This window comes from Tachyglossus aculeatus, chromosome X4 (assembly GCF_015852505.1).
Source record: "Tachyglossus aculeatus isolate mTacAcu1 chromosome X4, mTacAcu1.pri, whole genome shotgun sequence".
NCBI lineage: Eukaryota > Metazoa > Chordata > Mammalia > Monotremata > Tachyglossidae > Tachyglossus > Tachyglossus aculeatus.
Window position 1 is genome coordinate 27505820 of NC_052098.1, and position 21049 is coordinate 27526868.

General features: G+C 40.8%; 1 protein-coding gene across 1 annotated transcript in view; it reads left to right on the forward strand.

The window, feature by feature from the left end:
- CNTLN (centlein) overlaps nt 1-20531 on the forward strand; it is a 245707-nt gene extending 225176 nt beyond the window's left edge. The window contains exons 33-35 of the mRNA XM_038769522.1: nt 5008-5193; nt 9939-10016; nt 20063-20531. Coding sequence (XP_038625450.1) covers nt 5008-5193; nt 9939-10016; nt 20063-20164 — 366 coding nt within the window. The 3' untranslated portion in view covers nt 20165-20531. The remainder of the gene's footprint in view (nt 1-5007; nt 5194-9938; nt 10017-20062) is intronic.
- The last annotated feature ends 518 nt before the right edge of the window (nt 20532-21049 follow it).

Below are 21049 nucleotides of genomic sequence, written 5' to 3' on the forward strand. Positions count from 1 at the left end.
CCCAGGTCCTCTAACTCCCAGCCCCATGCTCTTTCCAACTGGGCCATGATGTGTCATTCATTCATTCATTCAATTGTATTTATTGAGAGCTTAGTGTGTGCAGAGCGCTATACTAAGCGCTTGGGAGTGTACAGTTCAACAATAGACACATTCCCTGCGCACTTACATTTGTATTAGCTTACATTAGCAAAAACCCTGTAAGAGGACTCAGTCTTTCCCAAGTGGGGCAGTGTATCATAAAAATAATTTCAGCCTCAAGAGAAAAAATACAGAATTTGGACATTAATTCCCAGTTAAGTTGGGAATTAAGAATTTTCAATGGCCCGATCTCTTTCAACTTGGTCTTAGCCATTTGTAAACAACTTTGAATTTAGGGGGCTGTCAATATAGTTAATATGAGTGGCATTTTTGCAGCACCAAATAACCAGGTCCTGATTTTGCATCTATTTTCTGTTTCTTATTAACAAATATTGGGTCAGCAGACTCCCCAGAACAGGGAATACATCTGTCCCACATTGTTCCAGAGGTGTCTGCCGGCCCCTCTGGTCACCCCCAATCCTGGGCTGGTCCAGGATTTCTAAGCCGCTATGGAATTTGCAGACTCTGGTCCTGAAGCACCCTGGATACACACTAAAAGAGGCATATATAGAGAAGCGGCATGGCCTAGTGGGCAGAGCATGGGCATGGAGGTCAGAGGACCTGGGTTCTAATTCCAGCTCTGCCCCTTGCTTGTTGGGTGAACTTGGGCAAGACACTTAACTTCTCTGGCCTCTGTTTCCTCAACTCTAAAATGGGGATTAAATACCTGTTGTCCCTCCTACTTAGACTCTGAGCCCCATTTGGCACAAGGACTGTGTCCAACCTAATTAAGTTGTACCTACCCCAGCGCTTAAAACAGTGCTTGATACATCGTAAGCACTGCTAATCTGCCCTGTCTAAAATATGACTGCATTCCATTGGAATCTCCACACAGGTGTTTCAGGAAAAAAAAGTGATCCTCTTTCTTAGTTCCGCTTCATACCCCATCCGCGGACCGCCCCCTCCCCAAAGTTTTAGGCTCTATTCTCCCACCCACCTTTGGAATGGCTAGACATATGAGTAAGTCTAATTTTGCCTTACTTTAATGTTCCCTAAATTTACTCTCCCTTTCATACTGAAAGGTTTGAGGTATATTGGAGTGTTTGTTTCCATATCTATGGGGACTTTATCCTGGGGCTTTCTTTTGAGGCTCTAGTGCCATAAAGCAGCAGATGTCATCTGGTGGCCTTTCACAAGTATTTCCTTTTTTTAAAGCCTGAATTCAATACTGATAGTCAAAGCTCAACAAATATACTTTTCTCCTATCAGTGAGGATCAAAAAGTCAAGATATGTGTAATTAGCAAACACAGTATGGAAGGCAGAGAGGTATTGAGGGAAGACAGCAAACAAATTCAAACAGACAGATAAGTAGAGGTAAACTGACAGTGGTGATTTTATGTGGCTGGTGAACTAAGCCAACATTTGTTGAACCTTGATAATAGTTGTAATGTATGTTATCTCAGAAATATGAGAGCTCTTGTTAGCTTTTAAAGGGAGAAAACCCAGCAGCAGGACCACATGGACAAGGCCGTTTTCCTGCTCTGTAAATCATAAATCACAGTCTTTTTGTGTTTTTACCTTTTGATAAGGACAATCCCTTAAAGATTTGGAGTTCACTTCCCTACTGTAGCACTGAGGCATCACTCATTGTATTGGAATGATGTTGGTTTTGGCCAAAACTCACCTGGGTCTTTCTCCAATGCCAAGTTTGGCCTCGGCTTTCAAGTTTATACCAATATCGGCCACCACCTTTTGAGAATCAAGACATTTGGCAAAGATTTTCCTAATCCAAGGTATTTGCAGAGTGCTTTCTCTGATTTCATTCTAAGAGAAATTATATTGCTTTAAATGCCATCAGGGAATTTCCCATGTTGTTTTGTCGGCTAAAATGTCAAAAATGTTAGTCATACATATACATACACGTATATGTTGCCATTATAAATAATGAAGCTACTGATAGTGAGGTCCTAGCTATACATGAGAAAATGGCTGTATAGGCCATTATGGGGTCCAGATTCTTCCCCACATTGTTTCCAAACGAAGCTAGACCTTTGGTGTTTTTGTTTTGGTTTTTTCTTTTTGTTAGAGGGTTTGTTCAAAGTGCAGCCTGTGTCTGTTTTCTATTTGTCTACTTCTGTCTTGGTCTTCTTGAAGCCTTTGCTCCAATCTCATCATAAACAGTATCATTTTTGAATAGAAGGACAGCACTACTGTTGCTTTAGGGAGAGCAAATCCTCTCCTGAGGTTTCTGCCTGCCAATATGTCAGCAGTGAACAAAGAGTCATCCTAAAGATGCCCTGTCAAACCTGGAAGAATTGTCAACCAGAACTGCTCAACAAGGAGCGATCCTCATGTGGTACACACATCCTATATTTATTACACACATTCATGAACTAGAAAGGGCTACCCAACAACATGTACATGTGACTACATATACACGCTATGTGCCCATTTGAGGTGGCAAGAAAAAACAAAGGTGAGGAGATTGAAATGTGTTCCTAGTCATTAGATTGTAAGCCTTCTTTTCATCAGAAATTGAATCTTTTACGTCTTTTGTATGATTCCCAAGCAACTCATATGAGTGCTCTGCCCAAGGGTTTTAATAAGTACTGTTGATACTGAGTGTTCTCAACTATAAATCTTTATTTTAATATTGATATTTAAACAGTAACTGGTATTGTGCAAGAGTTAAGTATCTAATTGTTATAATTTGGATAAAAGCATTTGTTCCGTTAAAGACTGCTAAATCACACATCTAATGATGAATGTGTCAGTTTCAAAATCTTTAATAATTGGGAATAAGAGATTGATGAAAAACAGTGATATGGAGAGGGAAATGCATTTCCTCTGATAGCTGAGTACCCAGACTTGGTAAAATATCATAAAAGAAAGGTTCTTTTATAACAGTTCACCCCATGAAAGAATTCTTAGCCTTATAAAAAAAATGTAGCCAAATAATTGTGGAAACATTGATATTTACATTCATTATATATTTTGTTTTAGGGGAGAAAAGGGACCCGTGGCTTTTATTGAAAAACTCTGACAATTGATGGTTCTGAGAAGAAATTGGTGATAAATTAACTTAATCTCCATCAGGATTACTTTGCAGCTGGGATTTAAGCAAATTGAATCAGAGGCCCAAATAGTGACAGTGAATATCTATTAGACTGTAAACATTATAATGGGCTCTGCGGATTTTAATGAATGAAGTGAATGGCTAAACTTTCATTGTTTAGGGATAGCATATGGTTAGTGATGCACACAGTACAAACAGGAAACACAAGAATATATGTCGGCATCTTAGTGACTAGAATTTTGATTCCTAGAAATGTATAAAGATCAGACTTTCTGTCATCTGGTAGCTTTTGAAGGGCTTGCAGTCTTATCAGTACAGCATGGTAAAATTACTTGCATAGGTAAGCCATTTGGATTACCGCTTTGTAATATATATATATATATACATATATATATGTATATATATATATATATATGTATACACATGCACACACATATGTGTATATATATATATGTGTATGTGTGTGTGTATGCCTGTCTAGTGTTTGATTTTATCTAATCATTCATTCATTCATTCATTCAGTCGTATTTATTGAGTGCTTACTGTGTGCAGAGCACTGTACTAAGCGCTTGGGAAGTACAAGTTGGCAACATATACAGACGGTCCCTACCCAACAGCGATCTCACAGTCTAGAAGGGGGAGACAGACAACAATACAAAACATATTAACAAAATAAAATAAATAGAATAGTAAATATGTACAAGATTCCCATGTAATCACATGGGAATGGCAGTGAAAAATATTGCAGAAGTGGCAGTAATAGGTCACATTACCCAGGTACAGCCACTGGAAATTGCTCCAACTCTGCCAGATACCACAAGTAGTTCTTGACCTTCCATTTGAATATAAAGACTGTAAATACCAAGCTATTTATTTGGCTACTGATACATTTTAGAGGAGTCAGATGCTCCAAACTCTGCTCCTCTAACCACCATACCTACTGCTTTGGAGTTCATCATCGTTCTTGTCTTTTACAGGGGTGGTAGCTTTTGTTTTTTCATCTTTCCTTAGGTGCCCGATACTAATCCACCCTCTCTTATTTTTTTTATTGTGAGTCTCCTGGGGACCGGGGATTGTGTCTAATTCTCATCCACTTATTCTTTTTCCCAGCCCTAAGTACAGTGCTTGCCCACAGCCGACACTTGATAAATGCTGTTATTTTTACTGCTACTTCTACTACTACTATTACTTCTATTATGATTGCATCTCTGTCAGTCATATCAGCATCTCTGGTCCCACCTCCAATCCCTTTTGTTGCTTCCTCACTGATACTGCTCAACTGCTCCCTCCCCATTCCCCGCAAAATGCATGTTCACTATTCTGGTTCAAGGATTTTTTTTTTAATCCGTGGCTTTCAACTATATCGTGGTTTTGGATTGTGACTTTAATTCATGAGGCTTGGCCACCCCTAATCTAGATCACAAGAAATGAACTAATAAAGAAAGGAATAAGTTAAAATGAATTTAGAGGTAACACATTGTGGACAGATATAGGGATAAGCAGATTTGCCTCTTGGAGAAAAAGATGTTATTGTGCTTACAGAAGTACAAGTTGAACATCATTCAAACTGTATCACTTCTTAAAAACGTGGTAAATCTGGGAAATGCACTATTAGTGTTCTGTTTGTTACTCTTCACTCCATTGTCTATATTTTTTTCAATTCTTGGCATTAGCTGTATATAATAAAATGAATCTCATGTGTTGTATAATGAGATTTTCAAATATTTAGTAAGATACAATACCTGCTGAGTGATACAGGTTTTGCTATCATGACTGCCTTTTTGTTGTTTTAGATTTTTGGAGCTTATATAGCTTTTTAAAAAACTAAATGCTTACTTCTTGTATGTTTTAGGCATTAGCCCAAGTGTTACAAAGTAATATCCAAGAAATGAGGAGAAGAATCAGAGAAACTAAAAAAATGCAGTATAACAGGAAACTTTCCAAAGGGTCAGTACGCAGAGCCCAGTCCTTGGCAGCTTCTATCCTTAACATTTCCAAGACTGATCTAGAGGAAATACTAGACACAGAAGATGAAGAGGTAAGGATTATAAAGATCTTCTTCAAGTTCAACTCTTGCATTGATTCCTTTAAAGCTTGTAAGTATTTTTAAGTATTTGATGATTCTTATTAATTTCAACTGTAAGAAGAAAAATGATGGTGGCTATTGAAAAATGACCGATCTTTTGGAGCTCAAAGGTAGAGTATACAGGGGCCAGGTCTTCCAAGAGGGAGGTCACTGTTCCAAGCTTAGAAATGTATTCAATCATATTTCAATTGTATTTAATGAGCGCTTACCATGTGCAAAGCACTTTACTAAGCGTTTGACTTACAGACAGACAAGAAGGTAGGCAGTGTGAAAGACATAAACTGATGTATATGCAGGAAAACACAGAAGCCTCCCCCCGCCCCACCCAGATTACCTCATCTGCTTAGGGTAGCTGACTAAACAGCAAGAAGTAAGCAGAGAGACAAGCTAGGCAAGGATACTGCTTCAACTGGTGCAGTTGCCATGAACTCAGACTCCTCTGTCTTCTCCTACCTGTACTTTATTTTAGTGTCTGTAGTTCCCAGTAGATTTGTAAACCTCTTGAAGTTAAGGATTGTTTCTTCTAACACTGTTGTAATAGCCCAAACATAAGTGCTTAGGTCAGTGCTCTGTACACAGTAAATGCTCAATAAATACCATTGATTGATTTTATCTCAGTGCTTTGTAGGAGTAAGCACTCAATAAATGCCATTGATTGACTGCACCCCTTGGGTTGGCAGCTTGTGGTTTGAAGGAATGCCAAATGCCCAAGTCCTTCTCAGGGACAGGACTTGAAACAAATAAATAGAACTAAAGCAAGCAGATTACACAAGCACGCCTTTGGTTATAACCAGGTGTTCTAAACTCTGGTCTTACCCCACATAACCTTTGCAGTAGCCTCTTTGCTGGTCTCCCAGCTTTTAGCCCCTACCCTTTCTCCACTTCAATCTGCTGCATGGATCGTCTTCTTGAAGAATCTCTCAGCCCACATCTCTCCTCTCCTCAAGACCCTCAAGTGACTCTCTTCTCATCAAGACCCTCAGGTGACTTCTCGTCTCTCTCTGCACCACACAGAAACACCTCACAGTCGACTTCAACTCACCAACATCTGGCTCATTTTACCTGTCTCTGCCCCCTTTACCCACTATTTCCCAACGTGCTGTCTTTTTGCTCCCAAGCCAATCTCCTAGTTGTACCTCACTCTCAATTCTTCCACCTCTGTCCTTTTGCTAACTCTGTTCTCTTGGCTTGGAACTTAATTCCTCTCTCCCCACATCAGACAGCATATATATATACACATATCCATGAATGTCGAGTATATATATACTCAATTATTCATTAAATATTTTAATGCTTTTCTCTCCCGATAGAGCATAAACACCTTTTGGCAGGGGACATTTCACTTCATTATTCTGTACTCCCCAAATACCTAGTATAGGGAAGGGCACTGAATGGACCCTTAAAAAATACTACTTCTAGGTAACCAGTACTTAATTAAGGATCACAACAGCAACAGTCAGGTACACCAGAGTCTTGAACTAGATTCAGGAATAACCCCCTCAGTAATCTTGCACTTGTTCCTAACATAGCCCTTGACTTTACTGACCCCTGAACCCACTGTGCTGCTGTACGTCTCTTAGTAGCTATTTCTGGGACACACTACCCTCAGAATCTACCCTCAGTTCACCTGCTGGACCCTCTGCCTTTCTGGTGAACAGCAACTTGACACATTTTCACTCTCCAGACCTGTAAGCACCTTGTGGCCAGGGAACATATGTGTCAACTCTGTTGTATTGTACTGTCCCAAGAGCATAGCACAGTGCTCTGTACCTAGTAAGAACTCAGTAAATACCATTGATGATGCTCCCAGTGAACACCGAAATGGAAACCTCTCCCCACTTACTTTCCCTTCAAGCACCTAAGATAGAGTGCTTCTAAGAGGGTTCTGGAACTTCTTTTTTGCTCTGCTAGTCCCCTCCTCCTTGGCCAGTTTCTTAGCTATAGTTCACCGTGCTCCTACTGGTGTCACCCAGTGGGTCATTTACATCCCTATGCTAAAATGCTTTCTCTTTGGTGAAGGTTTGGAGGAATGGGTAGTTTCCTTGTTCTAGCAACTTCTATGGGCAGGGCTCACCTTGCGTGGACCCTCACATGGTGATCTCCTGAACCCCTAACCTAAGGGTTCTCAATGGTTATTATAATGGAATTTATCTGTGATAAGAAGTTCATGAAGAACACCAGATCTTATCTTACTATAAACAACTTTGTCCCAGAAAGAACCCTCCACTACAACTCCAAGAAATAACAAAACTTTATGAAAGATCGAGTATGTTCAAACATTATATTCCATGGAGACGGTGGGCTAGTTGGGTGTGGATAAGCTATGCAATTCACAGGTACATGATAAGGCTCCTGGTCTGTATCTTTTTGCCTATGGGATTTTTAGTGCTGTCTCTGGGATGTAGGTCTGGCCTGGTCTAGTCTCAGAGTAATTCCTTCTACATAATAATCCTTCAGAAAGTGCACATTGAATCAAACTTAGTCTAAGCCCAAGCTAAATTTGTTAGGGTGTTCATTCATTCATTCAATTGTATTGAGGGCTTACTGTGTGCAAAGCACTATACTAAGTGCTTGGGAGGGGTGAGGGGGTAATGTCCTGGACCAGAATGTGCCCAAGCTTGGAGTGGGACCCCCATGGATAAGCTATAGACTGGACCAAACCTATTCCAGAGTTTCAAGATTCACCCAGGGTCCAAGGGATTCAGACTGAAAACTTCAGTCTTAGTTATTTTTTTTATAATATTTGTTAAGCACCTAGTATGTGCCGGCCACTGTACTAAGCACTGGAATAGATACAAACTAATCAAATTGGACACAGTCCATGTCCCACATGGAGCTCACAGTCTTAATCCCCATTTTACAGATGAGGTAACTGAGGCACAGAGAATGTAAGTGACTTCTCAAGGTCACACAGCAGACAAGTAGAGCTGGGATTAGAACCCAGGTCTTCTGACTTCTGAGCCCATCCTCTTTCTACTAGGCTTCTCTTTACCATTTGGAAGAGAAGAAGCCCATTTTAGTGGGAACTGAATTCCCAGTGGCAGTATTTCTTTCATTTATTCAATCGTATTTATTGAGCACTTACTGTATGCAGAGCACTGTACTAAGTGCTTGATTTCCTGAATCAATCAATCAATCGTATTTATTGAGCACTTACTGTGTGCAGAGCACTGTACTAAGCGCTTGGGAAGTACAAGTTGGCAACATATACAGTCCCTACCCAACAGTGGGCCCACAGTCTAGAAGGGGGAGACAGAGAACAAAACCAAACATATTAACAAAATAAAATAAATAGAATAGATATGTACAAGTAAAATAAATAAATATCCTGAACCTGTGCCACCTAATAATTTTGCTCTTTCTGAAGATTCTGAACAGTTTTCAAGAACATCCTCAAGAACAGCATATCATAGAAGATATTTGGGAGTTAACAAAATAGGCGGATAACTGGCAAGATATATATTTAATAAAGAACATGGCCTTCCCCTGAACAAAGTCAGGGGAAATTCCTGGCTATCACCACTGCCTGAGATAGTTGGAACAGAGGAGGCATCTGTTATAACTTTGGATTATAAGATCTTCAAGTTTAGTGCTTCCTGTAGGAATAGCATTGCAATCCAATGGAGGAAGACAATCACACTGTGATGACAAAGTAGCAATATTTAAGAGCACATGAAAGGGTGAATAAATGAGAAAATGAGACATGAATGCTGAGATGCCTGCAGGGATCATGTGATTGGAATAATGAAGGAATTGCCTGGGGGACGCATCATGAACAAATCCTTGGGAGGTAGTTTAACCTAGGGGAAAGAGCAAGATTAGATGTTAGGAGACCTGAATTCTAGTCTTGGTTCTACGATTAGGCCTGCTGTGTGACTTTGGGCAAGTCATTTAATCTCTCTGAGCCTGTTACTTCATCTGTAAAATGAGGATAAAATACCTGTTCTCCCTCCTGCTTGGGCTGTGAGGCCTTGGGGGATGGACTGTGTCCGATCTGATCATTTTATATCCTCACCAGTACTTAGTACAATGCTTGGCACATAGTAAATGCTTACTAAATACCATCATTATTAGTATTTTAGTTATTATTATTATTGTTAATAATAATAATAAATGACTCTTTAGAATCAAAATTATCATTGCAGGGTTGATTGAGTGCTACCGCGTGCAAGCCTACTGTGTATTTGATGTTTGGGAACAAACAGATGAAGTAAAAGATGGGAAAAAATTTTCCAGGAGTTTATAATCTAATGGGAGAGACAAAAAACATACATTGATAAATATAAAATAGTTAAAAGTGTAAGAATAGGTAGAAGTACAAGTGGATAAATTAGTCAATAATATGTAGACGAGGATAATTTGGGGGAAAAAAAAGAAATCCACCATGTAAACATAGACCTGTGAATTTGATTTGGGGCTAATGTGTTCACCATTGTCTAATATATATACTTCATTAGTATCTTCTAATCAAAAGTATCTGAATGAAGGCTCAGATTCAAGATGTGAGAGGCAGTGCTTAGACATGCATAGAACAGTAGGCATCCGGTCCCTCCCCGAGTGCAACTGATGCTCTCAGGCCAGTTCCCCTTCTCCATTAGAAGGGGTTTTTTTAAAATGCCTAATGATGTGGTCAAGAATGTCTGCGTGTGTATGATTTCCATATTCTAGTCCCACGTTTCTCCTTATTCTTTGTTTAGGAAATTGAAAAGGCAAAAATGGCCTCTGAAAACGACAAGGCATGGCTTCAGTACATTCAAAAGCTTCTGGAAGGAAAGGTATTTATTCATTCATTCAATCGTATTTATTAAGCGCTTACTGTGTGCAGAGCACTGTACTAAGCGCTTGGGAAGTACAAGTTGGCGACATACAGAGACGGTCCCTACCCAACAGTGGGCTCATTCCACTTCAGACATTGAAAATGTGTTTTAATTCTAAGCCTTCCATTTTGCCACCTTTGTCTCTTTCTAAGCCTGTTCATATTATCCACATCTCTTCAGCAAAGAACTGTTGAAGAAGTCAGTATATGGAAAAGAAAGTTAACACCATATTTGTACTTGCTAACTTAACAAATGAAACAAATACCTAGGGAAAACCAACACAGATCTTGGCAAATGTATTAATTAAATTATTGAGTCAGGTTGTATGCTTGCTAAACTAAAAGGATCCATTCTCCCAGACCTCTGAGGAAAAGAGTTTCTTTATTATGTGTCTTTAAAGTTAGTTGTTGATATGGACACCTGAGGAGTTCATGGGTTTCAGTGACCTTTTACTATGGACCTGTTTCCAGTCAATTCATGTTTTCCTCACAGCCAGACAGCTGTTTATTACTGTGTCTTCCCGCATTCTCTACAATATTTTCTACTGAGACCTCGAGCAGCTTGTTAGTGGGAAGTAAATATTGATTTGGCATCCTGTCAATGCAGAAGGAATGAAAAAATTTCCACCAGAGGCCCCTCAAACATTTTCCTATCGACATTTTCTGGGCAGAGTGGAAAGCTGCATAGAGGATGACAAGGCTGAGACCAGTTGAAGTCCCGGAGGGGTCTATTGAGACTGCTGCTGTGACCTGTGTGATACTTTTTCTTCCCTTCCAAGTAATTTTTTTTAATACACATATAGTCTGCTGGGATGCGCCCCTCTTGTAAGTGATCAAGGGCAGTTTATTGGCAGGTGAGAGTCCTGCTTTTCTAGTCCTGCTCAGCTTTTGTTTTGACGTTACTGACAGGAAGTAATTTATTCTAAAACTTTCTTGTTGCTGTTAATTCTTTCAATTATTTTGATTCTTTTTATCACAGCTAAATGGAAAGAAGGTTAAGAGTGAGCCAAAACATGTAAGAGGATATCTATATTTGCAAAATAAGATTATAAATACGTTTGAAATATTTCCATCACAATGTGCTATTTAGTCAGAAACTCCTTAGAGTCATCTTGCCCCCTCTTATATCCTCGCTTATCTACTACAATCCAGCCTGCGCACTTCACTCCTCTAACACCAATCTACTCTCTGTGCCCCGATCTCATCTATCCTGCCACCGACCCCTTGCCCACGTCCTTCCTCGGACCCCAGCACTCCCTTTCTATCTGACAGACCATCACTCTCCCCATCTTCAAACCCCTGCTAAAATTGCATTTCCTCCAAGAAGCCTTCCCTAACTAACCCCAAACTTGCTCTATTTGCCCTCCCTTCTGTATCAACTATACACTTGGGTTTATACTCTTTAAGCACATAATATTCACCCCACTTCCAGCCTTACAGCACTTCTGTACGTATCTTTTACTCTGCCATTTCCCCTCTTTTGACTCTGTCATTTTGCCTATCTCTAATTTATTTAAATGCCTGTTTCCCCCACTAGACTGTAAGCTCCTCGTCAACAGGGATCGTGTCTACCTGCTCTATTGTATTGTACTCTTCCAAGTGTTTAGGACTGTGCTCTGCACACAGTAGGTGCTCAATAAATACCACTGATTAATTGGAATGTAACCCATTCTTTGGATTCATATTCACAAAATTATTTTGGCCCCATATTGGCATAATGAGAAGCAGCGAAGCTTAGTGGCAAGAGCACGGGCTTGGGAGTCGGAAGACGTGGGTTCTAATCCCACCTCCGCCACTTGTCTGCTGGGTGACACTGGGCAAGTCACTTAACTTCTCTGTGCCTCAGTTACCTCACCTGGAAAATGGGGATTAAGACTGTGCGCCCCACCTGAGACAACCTGATAACCTTGTATCTACCCCAGTGCTTAGAACAGTGCTTGGCACATAGTAAGCGCTTAACAAATACCATCATCATTATTATTATTATAATTGATCATGTATTGTTAAATGCATACTATGTGCCAATCACTGAACTAAGAGCTGGGATAGATACAGTATAATCAGGTTGAACACAGTCTCTCTCCCTCATGGAGCTCACAGTCCAAGGAGGAAGGAGTAAATAATACCTAGAGTATAATGTTCAATACTTTATTCAAGTTGAGGGAATGTTAATCAACCGGTATCACTAAGGTAAAGAATAACCATTGTAATTAGCAATCTGTCATTTCAATTTCAGAGCAAAAATGCAGAAGTTCTGTCTTTTATAATGCAACCTCTTAGAAGTGACTAATCAGAAAATCTGATTCTAGGTTTTGATTTTCTTGCATGGAGAACATAAATCAAATTGGCTAATGTATTTTAAAGTGCTCGCTTTTGATGCCGCTGCACAAACCTATATTTTCTTTTTGATTGGGGATTTTCCAAAAGCATCACTTATAGAGTGTACTATTCAATTTAAGGGCAAAATTGGAAATTTTTTTTGATGTAGTGATAATAGCAAAGTCTTTACTGTTTGCCGTGTATATTCTGTCGATGGGCAAACTGGACACTTACTGTATGCTACTCACTGTCCAGTTAGCCTAAGAAAATGTCTTGTTGAAAATTGCATTGGACCACTTAATACTGCTGTTTGATATAGTGTCTTTTTGTGCCACTGAGCCTGGACTCTGGAACATAATTGCCCAACAATATTGATTTAATTGCCTAGGTTTATTTGTGGACTCCTAATTATTGACTGGAGGTAAATTTAATGGAGCATCCTTTATGAACACTGGGAAACTGCTGCTGTTGCTGTTATACATAATGAACTGCATCATATCCCTATAGATCATTTTTCAAGCTAATTTTATTCCTCCGTGACAATAAGATAACATTTTAAAAGTCAAAGATTTCTATTTTTATTACTGACATAGGAGGTTTTACTGATGTGTTAGGAATTTTTTAGGGGAAGAAAGAGGGACTTTGGTGGTAGATCTTGAATGTCACTGTGTAATTGCACTCAAGGGGAAAGTCTATGAAGAATAGCACACTTCTGTTTTACCCTTATTTTTTTTAAGTTGCATATGAGATTAGTTTCATTAGAATGTCCCTGGATGGTTTCCTGTTGGTGTGAGCGCCTAATCCCATAGTTCTCTTTGCCTCAGTTACCCACTGATTGATTGTTAATTTGCCAGTCAGCACTGTTCTAAACGCTGGGGTAAGATAATCAGGTTGGATACAGTCCATGTCCCACATGGGGCCCACAGTCTTAATCCCCATTTTACAGATGAGGTAACTGAGGCCCAGAGAAGTGAAGTGACTAGCCCAAGGTCACACACCAGACAAGTGACGGAGCCAGGATTAGAACCCAAGACCTTCTGTCTCCCAGGACTACACCTGGCAGGTTGGGGAAGTTGACTGTAAGCTCCTCGAGAGCAGGGATCGAGTCTACCAACTCAATTGTATTGTACTCCCTCACGCTCTTATTGAACATAGTAAATGCTCAATAAATACCATTGATTGGAGTGGGATTTCAGAGTGTCGAGTTTAGAAATGGTACACGAGAACTACTCATTCCAATAGTTATTCTTGCGGGGCTGTTGGATCAAAGGTTTACTGGGTTCTAACAAGTCCGTCGGTGTTTACTGAACATTCCAAGCCAAACAGCAGTTCAGCTCAATACACTCCAGAGGCTATCTTGTGTCCACACAAATTCCTTGGGTTTGTGTTAGTACCAAGCTTGTCTAGGATTTTCCTGAGAGGGCTGCTTTCTTTGGCAAGTGCTCCTACATGTCCAGAAAGTGTCTAGGAAGCCCTAGGCCTCCAGAATCCCAGGGGCTCAGATCGGTTTGGCCCAGAAGTGTAGCTCACTGTTGGGAAACCAGTTTAAAAGGAAATCCAAAGTTTTGATCAAAGCTGATCATAACTCATCAGCTCCCTGCAGATGTTAGTTATAGTGTTGTACACGCTGAGATTAACTTCATCCCCACCATCCCTTTCACCAGTGTGCTCAATTGTATCTTCTTTTTGTAACGTCTACAACATGTATTTGTGCATTTACTTTTAAAAGTTGGAGCAGTCCTCTTCAGTTACACATAAGCAGTACATTGAACTCATATGTCACCCTAAACATAAAGAATTTCCTGTAGAAGCCTAAAGTAGTTTAGAAGCAATTCTACCAGAAGGAAGGACGATGGATGGGATGTATTGAACAGTTGTTTCCTAACCTTCTTGTTCGCTAATCAAAATGTGGCTTGTAAAATTGAGAAATATGAAAAAATATGAAAAATGTAGCTCTACCCGTACTCAGTATACCCATACTCATAGTGTGTATCCTTTGCCTCATGGAAATCTTTCTTTGAGGTTTGTGAGACCGTAGGGAGAGTGTGTGGTTAAAGGGGATGGTCATCATGCACCACAGAGAAGTCTTTTGTATTTACAGTAAATCACATTTGGGACCTTTTTGGCCACATCACTTTTCTCAGAATTCTATGCCAAAGGAAAAAAAATTAGAAATAAAAACATCCCTCTTTGTATGTATGAGTTATTGTTTGTTTAACTTTAATTCATTCTAATTGAGTTTAATGGCCAGGACAGTCCGTTCTACGAAGTCGTCACTCTCCTGAAATCTGTTGCTTTAAATTTTCCTAAAGATTGATTGATGGGCTTGGCATAATATAAACTGCTTTTAAATTGGCTCAAACCAATGCTATTTTGAAGAGAAAAGCCACAAACATTTAAAAGCAACTTGCTTTCATTAACATTCAGCACCAGTTGTGAGTCAGAAGGACCTGGGTTCTAATCCCGGAACCCCCACTTGTATGCTGTGTGACCTTGGGCAAGTCACTTCACTTCTCTGTGCCTCAGTTACCTCATCTATAAAATGGAGATTAAGACCGTGAGCCCCATGTGAAACAGGGACTGCTTCCAAATCGATGATCTTGTATCAACTCGAGCTCTTAGAAACGTGCCTCACACATATCAATCAATCATTCAATCAATCAATTGTATTTATTGAGCGCTTACTGTGTGCAGAGCACTGTACTAAGCGCTTGGGAAGTACAAGTTGGCAACATATAGAGACGGTCCCTACCCAACAGTGGGCTCACAGTCTAGAAGGGGGAGACAGAGAACAAAACCAAACATATTAACAAAATAAAATAAATAGAATAGATATGTACAAGTAAAATAAATAGAGTAATACATACGTACAATCATACATATATACAGGTGCTGTGGGGAAGGGAAGGAGGTAAGATGGGGGGATAGAGAGGGGGATGAGGGGGAGAGGAAGGAGGGGGCTCAGTCTGGGAAGCCCTCCTGGAGGAGGTGAGCTTTCAGTAGGGCCTTTAAGGGAGGAAGAGAGCTAGCTTGGTGGATGGGCAGAGGGAGAGCATTCCAGGCCCGGGGGATGATGTGGGCCGGGGGTCGATGGCGGGACACGTGAGAATGAGGCACGGTGAGGAGATTAGCAGCAGAGGAGCGGAGGGTGCGGGCTGGGCTGTAGAAGGAGAGAAGGGAGGTGAGGTAGGAGGGGGCGAGGCAATGGACAGCCTTGAAGCCGAGGGTGAGGAGTTTCTGCCTGAAGTGCAGATTGATTGGTAGCCACTGGAGATTTTTGAGGAGGGGAGTAACATGCCCAGAGCGTTTCTGGACAAAGACAATCCGGGCAGCAGCATGAAGTATGGATTGAAGTGGGGAGAGACACGAGGATGGGAGATCAGAGGGAAGGCTGATGCAGTAGTCCAGACGGGATAGGATGAGAGCTTGAACGAGCAGGGTAGCGGTTTGGATGGAGAGGAAAGGGTGGATCTTGGCAATGTTGCGGAGCTGAGACCGGCAGGTTTTGGTGACGGCTTGGATGTGAGGGGTGAACGAGAGAGCGGAGTCAAGGATGACACCAAGGTTGCGGGCTTGTGAGATGGGAAGGATGGTAGTGCCGTCAACAGAGATGGGAAAGTCAGGGAGAGGGCAGGGTTTGGGAGGGAAGACAAGGAGTTCAGTCTTGGACATGTTGAGTTTTAGGTGGCGGGCAGACGTCCAGATAGAGATGTCCTGAAGGCAGGAGGAGATGCGAGCCTGGAGGGAGGGGGAGAGAGCAGGGGCAGAGATGTAGATTTGGGTGTCATCAGCATAGAGATGATAGTTGAAGCCGTGAGAGCGAATGAGGTCACCAAGGGAGTGAGTGTAGATCGAGAACAGAAGGGGACCAAGAACTGAACCTTGGGGAACCCCCACAGTAAGGGATAGGATGGGGAGGAGGAGCCTGCAAAAGAGACTGAGAATGAACAACCGGAGAGATAAGAGGAGAACCAGGAGAGGACGGAGTCTGTGAAGCCAAGGTTGGATAGTGTGTTGAGGAGAAGGGGGTGGTCCACAGTGTCGAAGGCAGCTGAGAGGTCAAGGAGGATTAGGATAGAGTATGAGCCGTTGGATTTGGCAAGCAGGAGGTCATTGGTGACCTTTGAGAGGACAGTTTCTGTGGAATGTAGGGGACGGAAGCCAGACTGGAGCGGGTTGAGGAGAGAGTTGGTGTTGAGGAATTTGAGGCAGCGCATGTAGACAACTTGTTCAAGGAGTTTGGAAAGTAATGGTAGGAGGGAGATGGGGCGATAACTAGAAGGTGAGATGGGGTCAAGAGAGGGTTTTTTTAGGATGGGAGAGACATGGGCATGTTTGAAGGCAGAGGGGAAGGAACCGGTGGAGAGTGAGCGGTTGAAGATGGAAGGTAAGGAGGGGAGAAGGGATGGAGCGAGAGATTTCATAAGATGAGAGGGAATGGGGTCAGAAGCACAGGTGGCCAGAGTAGCACTTGAGAGGAGGGAGGAGAGCTCCTCTGAGGATACTCCTGGGAAGGATGGGAGAGTAGCAGAGAGTGTTGAGAGCCAGGGGGTTGGAGGGGGGGAAGTGACTTTGGGGAGGTCAGACATGATGGATTTAATTTTATTAATGAAGTAGGAGGCCAGATCGTTGGGGGTGAGGGAAGGAGGAGGGGGAGGAACCGGGGGCCTGAGAAGGGAGTTGAATGTACGGAAGAGCTGACGGGGATGATGGGCATGGGTGTCAATAAGGGAAGAGAAATAGTTTTGTCTGGCAGAGGAGAGGGCTGAGTTAAGGCAGGAAAGGATAAACTTGAAGTGAACGAGGTTGGCATGGTGTTTAGACTTTCGGCAGCTCAAGCATAAGAGCGAAGGAGGCGGACAGTGGCAGTGATCCAGGGCTGTGGGTTAGTGGTACGAGAGCGGCGAAGGGAAGGGGGAGCGAGTGAGTCTAGCTGAGTAGAAAGGGTAGAGTTGAGAGCGGTAATCTGATCATCAAGACTGGGTAGAGAGGAGAGGGAGGCGAGGTGGGGTGTGAGGTGCTCAGAAAGATGGATGGGGTCAAGAGAGCAGAGATCTCTGTGAGGGAGTATTATGGATTTACGGGGAAAGGAGTGTGAGTGAGGAGGCAGGTGAGAAGATTATGATCAGAGAGAGTAAGTAAGCATAGTAAGCATTTAGCAAATACCATGAAAAAAAGCAAGAGGAAAATGATATTGATCTAGTGTTATCATTGAAGTAAACTTTCTCAAATAGTTGGGTATTTTCCCCACATAAAAATCTCTAATCTAGCAATTTGGAGGCCATTTTCCTGCTATCATTGATAAGGCATGAACTGAATGCCGGGATCTACGAATTGATTGAAAGACTGATTTTTTTTCAGGATCCATAACACCTGGTCATCAAACCAAACTTAAGCCTGCTCTAACTGTCCTGCTAATAAAACCTTTTCTGCTTAACTTTACTGTCTTCTTTAAAGTTTCATAAATTTCCAGGAGACAGGCAAGGAAGGATGCTGGCTAATTGGGGTAGGTTTGCTTTGCTAGCTTTTGGAATTAGAGAAGGGAAATGCCTGGAGGGTGAGAGAAATGGGAGGCAACCCAAGATCAGAAGGAGAGAAGGAAAACAGGGATGAAACAGTTGTGAAGAGAATGTGCATTACTGATAAGATTAACTTCTGAATATCGGCATTGTGGAAGCCAATGCATTGTCAACTGTTGAACAGGAAATGCTGCAAAGTTCCTTGCTTAGGAAATTGTCACCGATACATTCGTTTTCATTATAGGGTCAAGTTTATCAACTTTGAAACAAAGGTTCGGGGTCATGTGGAGGACAATTTTATATACTATTTTATAGTTATATAAGTATTTCTTAAGTTTTGGAGCACTCTTTTTGCTCTTTGATTTGAAAAATGCAAAACTATATGTGACATGTCAATTGAAGTTCCCGTTTCATTTTAATGTATAGCAGATGCGATGGGATGAAAAATGTACATGTAAATGAAAAATGGATTCAGAACAGATGTCATTGCTATAACTTAATCCGTATGGTGAAATTTAAGGAAGGGTTTATGTAAAAAGAAAAAAAAAAGGAACAGTAAAGAAAATTAAATTCCAAAATGGACTAGTGAGCCTCAATAGGTCAAACGTTTTATTTTCCCTTTATATTCAATCTCCTCAAAATAATTTGATTATTTTACAGGAATTGGTATATTCTAAATATCAAAATACACCTGAAACATACAGCAATCAAGTAGTAATTAGGTAAATCCAGAAGAAAATTGAATGGCTGAAGTACAGCAGTTCAGTTCATAATTGTTCAAGGCAGGGCAGTCTAGTGGAACCACCACTGGTCTCAGGAGACCCAGGTTCTGGTTCTAGGTTTACCACTAACTTGCTGAGTGAATTGGCCTAATTACTTTACCTCTCTGGAATTCAGTTTCCCCATAAAAAGAGAGGAAAATGATCATTCCTACCCTGCCTCCCTACCTTTCAGGATGTGAGAATGAATGAGCTACTGACAAAAACTCTTGAGTTCTTCAAAAAGAAGGTATTCTAGGAAATATTGATGGATTATATACTTTCTATCCCTTCTACATTCCGAATATCCAGTGTTTCTCCCACTGCTTTTTTGAAATTTGCAGTGTTATGGGAGCTAGTCTTTTCCCCACATTGGGAAGAAACCACTTGAAAAAAGTAGGAGTTGTTTTAATAATATTGTTTCTTTGGAAATGCTCCATTTATATTTTGATTGTTTTACCTGGTATTATCCATAGTGGTAAGCTATGATGCCCTCAATGTTAGGCTTCCCATAAAGTAATGAGGTAAAGGGGCGATTCTGCCCCATTTCCATAAGCTATTGCCATCAGAGGTTGTTTGTTGGCATTTTTGTGTGTTGGTTTATTTTTTAACCAAGGAGAGGAAAAGCAGGTAGGCCCCCAAATTGGATTTTTAAACTGTTTAATTATCCTGAAGGTTCAGAGTGCCAGAAAACCGATTTACAGACAAAAATTCTGAATTTCTAGGAATTGCTCCAAATTTCTTTGTATCGAGAGTAATGGTTCTGCATGCTCAAGGCAAGAAACATGAGACGATCCATTTTGGCCAAATGTTGTGTCGGTTACAAATCCCTGCAAAAATCTTACTCAGCAATCCATACACTCGGCAATATGCCACACATTCCTCCAAACTGACTTCTTTTTAACCTCCTAATCAGTGGAGATTTTTTCTTCATTTATCCACTCAAGATTCACCATATAACTCTTAAGATATTTGGCCATATTTGCAGGACAATAATATTGATGATTCTCTCTCACTCTTTTGTGAGTGATGAACATAAAGTACTACTTGTACTGATCTTTGTGCCCTGGAGATGACTGTAACCTGTTATTGATCACCAGATTGAAGATAAATGGCAGAGTTGCTAGTATTGCAGATTACATCATTAACATGGTCAGTAAACCATGAATTGTTCAATAAGGCGTTTATCTTTTTTCATTTTACTTCTGCTCTTTTATCATTTTTATGATAAAGAACAAAATTACACACACTAACCAGGAATATCAGTTTGAGAGATCAGATAAGGAACTGTAATGTGTGCACAGTTGTCAGAAATAACTGAAGTCTAATGGTTTAAAGATATTTAGTGTATATTTTTAACCTGAAGAAAATACAGTTTTGCTCTTCATCTTTCTCCATTTCTCTTTCAGTTTCCTTTTTCCTCATATTTAATAGATGCAGTATTGGAGAAACTAAATGAAAAGAAGAAACTGGTAGAAGAATATATCACAATTATGAAAGATAGCAGATGATATCACGATGGACTGCTTTTTAGAATGCAAGAAGTTTTATGTGGTGTGATTAGAAAAACATGAATTGTAATCTTGATACTGTATCTTTCTCCTTCCAGTGGAAAACTATCAATAGACCCAGGTTCAATACAAAAATAAGTAGTCTCTGAGACCTAATGAATTGCTGAACAGGGGAAATTAATTACATGCATGACCATTTAAAAGGAAATAGTGTAGCATTTAATTGTTGAAGATAAATATTTTCACCAATCAATACATTTGAAAAAGGCAGCACCAGCTCACTCCACACAGTAGGTACTAAGGGGCTGTTGGGTCATGTGTTTGAAAACAAGGAATTGGACTTAAACGTCTTTCATCTCAGAATAGACTATTGTACACGTAGGCTTAAGACTGATCGTGAAGAATATCTGCTGTAAACAGGTACCCAGTGAAACATCAGGAGTTAAGGATGAGATATGAATAAAGTCTCAGATTGGTATCTGTGAAGACAATGGCCAGATTTCCTCTGTTCCCAGGGTTGGTGACCACACTGCCTCACACGCCATCCCTCTTCACTGGCAGGGTGGTTTGCAGGGACAGATTAGAGTAACCTGTACTTCATTCATTCAATCGGATTTACTGAGCGCTAACTGTGCAAAGCACTATACAAAGAGGAAATATCTCTCAAATTTTAAAAAGACATGATGTACTACAGAGGGGCCAGTCAGTCCTTGGGTGGGTATAGACTAGGCTCCCATCAACTCCCTTAGAGCTGCTTTAAAAAGTTGTCACAGAGGAGGGCACTCCCAGCTTCTTGCACCGATTGTAGAATCACAACAGGTTTGCATAAGCTACCCTGCTCTGTACCCAGTCTTCAAGTGGGGAATGGCTTCTTAGCAATTCTTG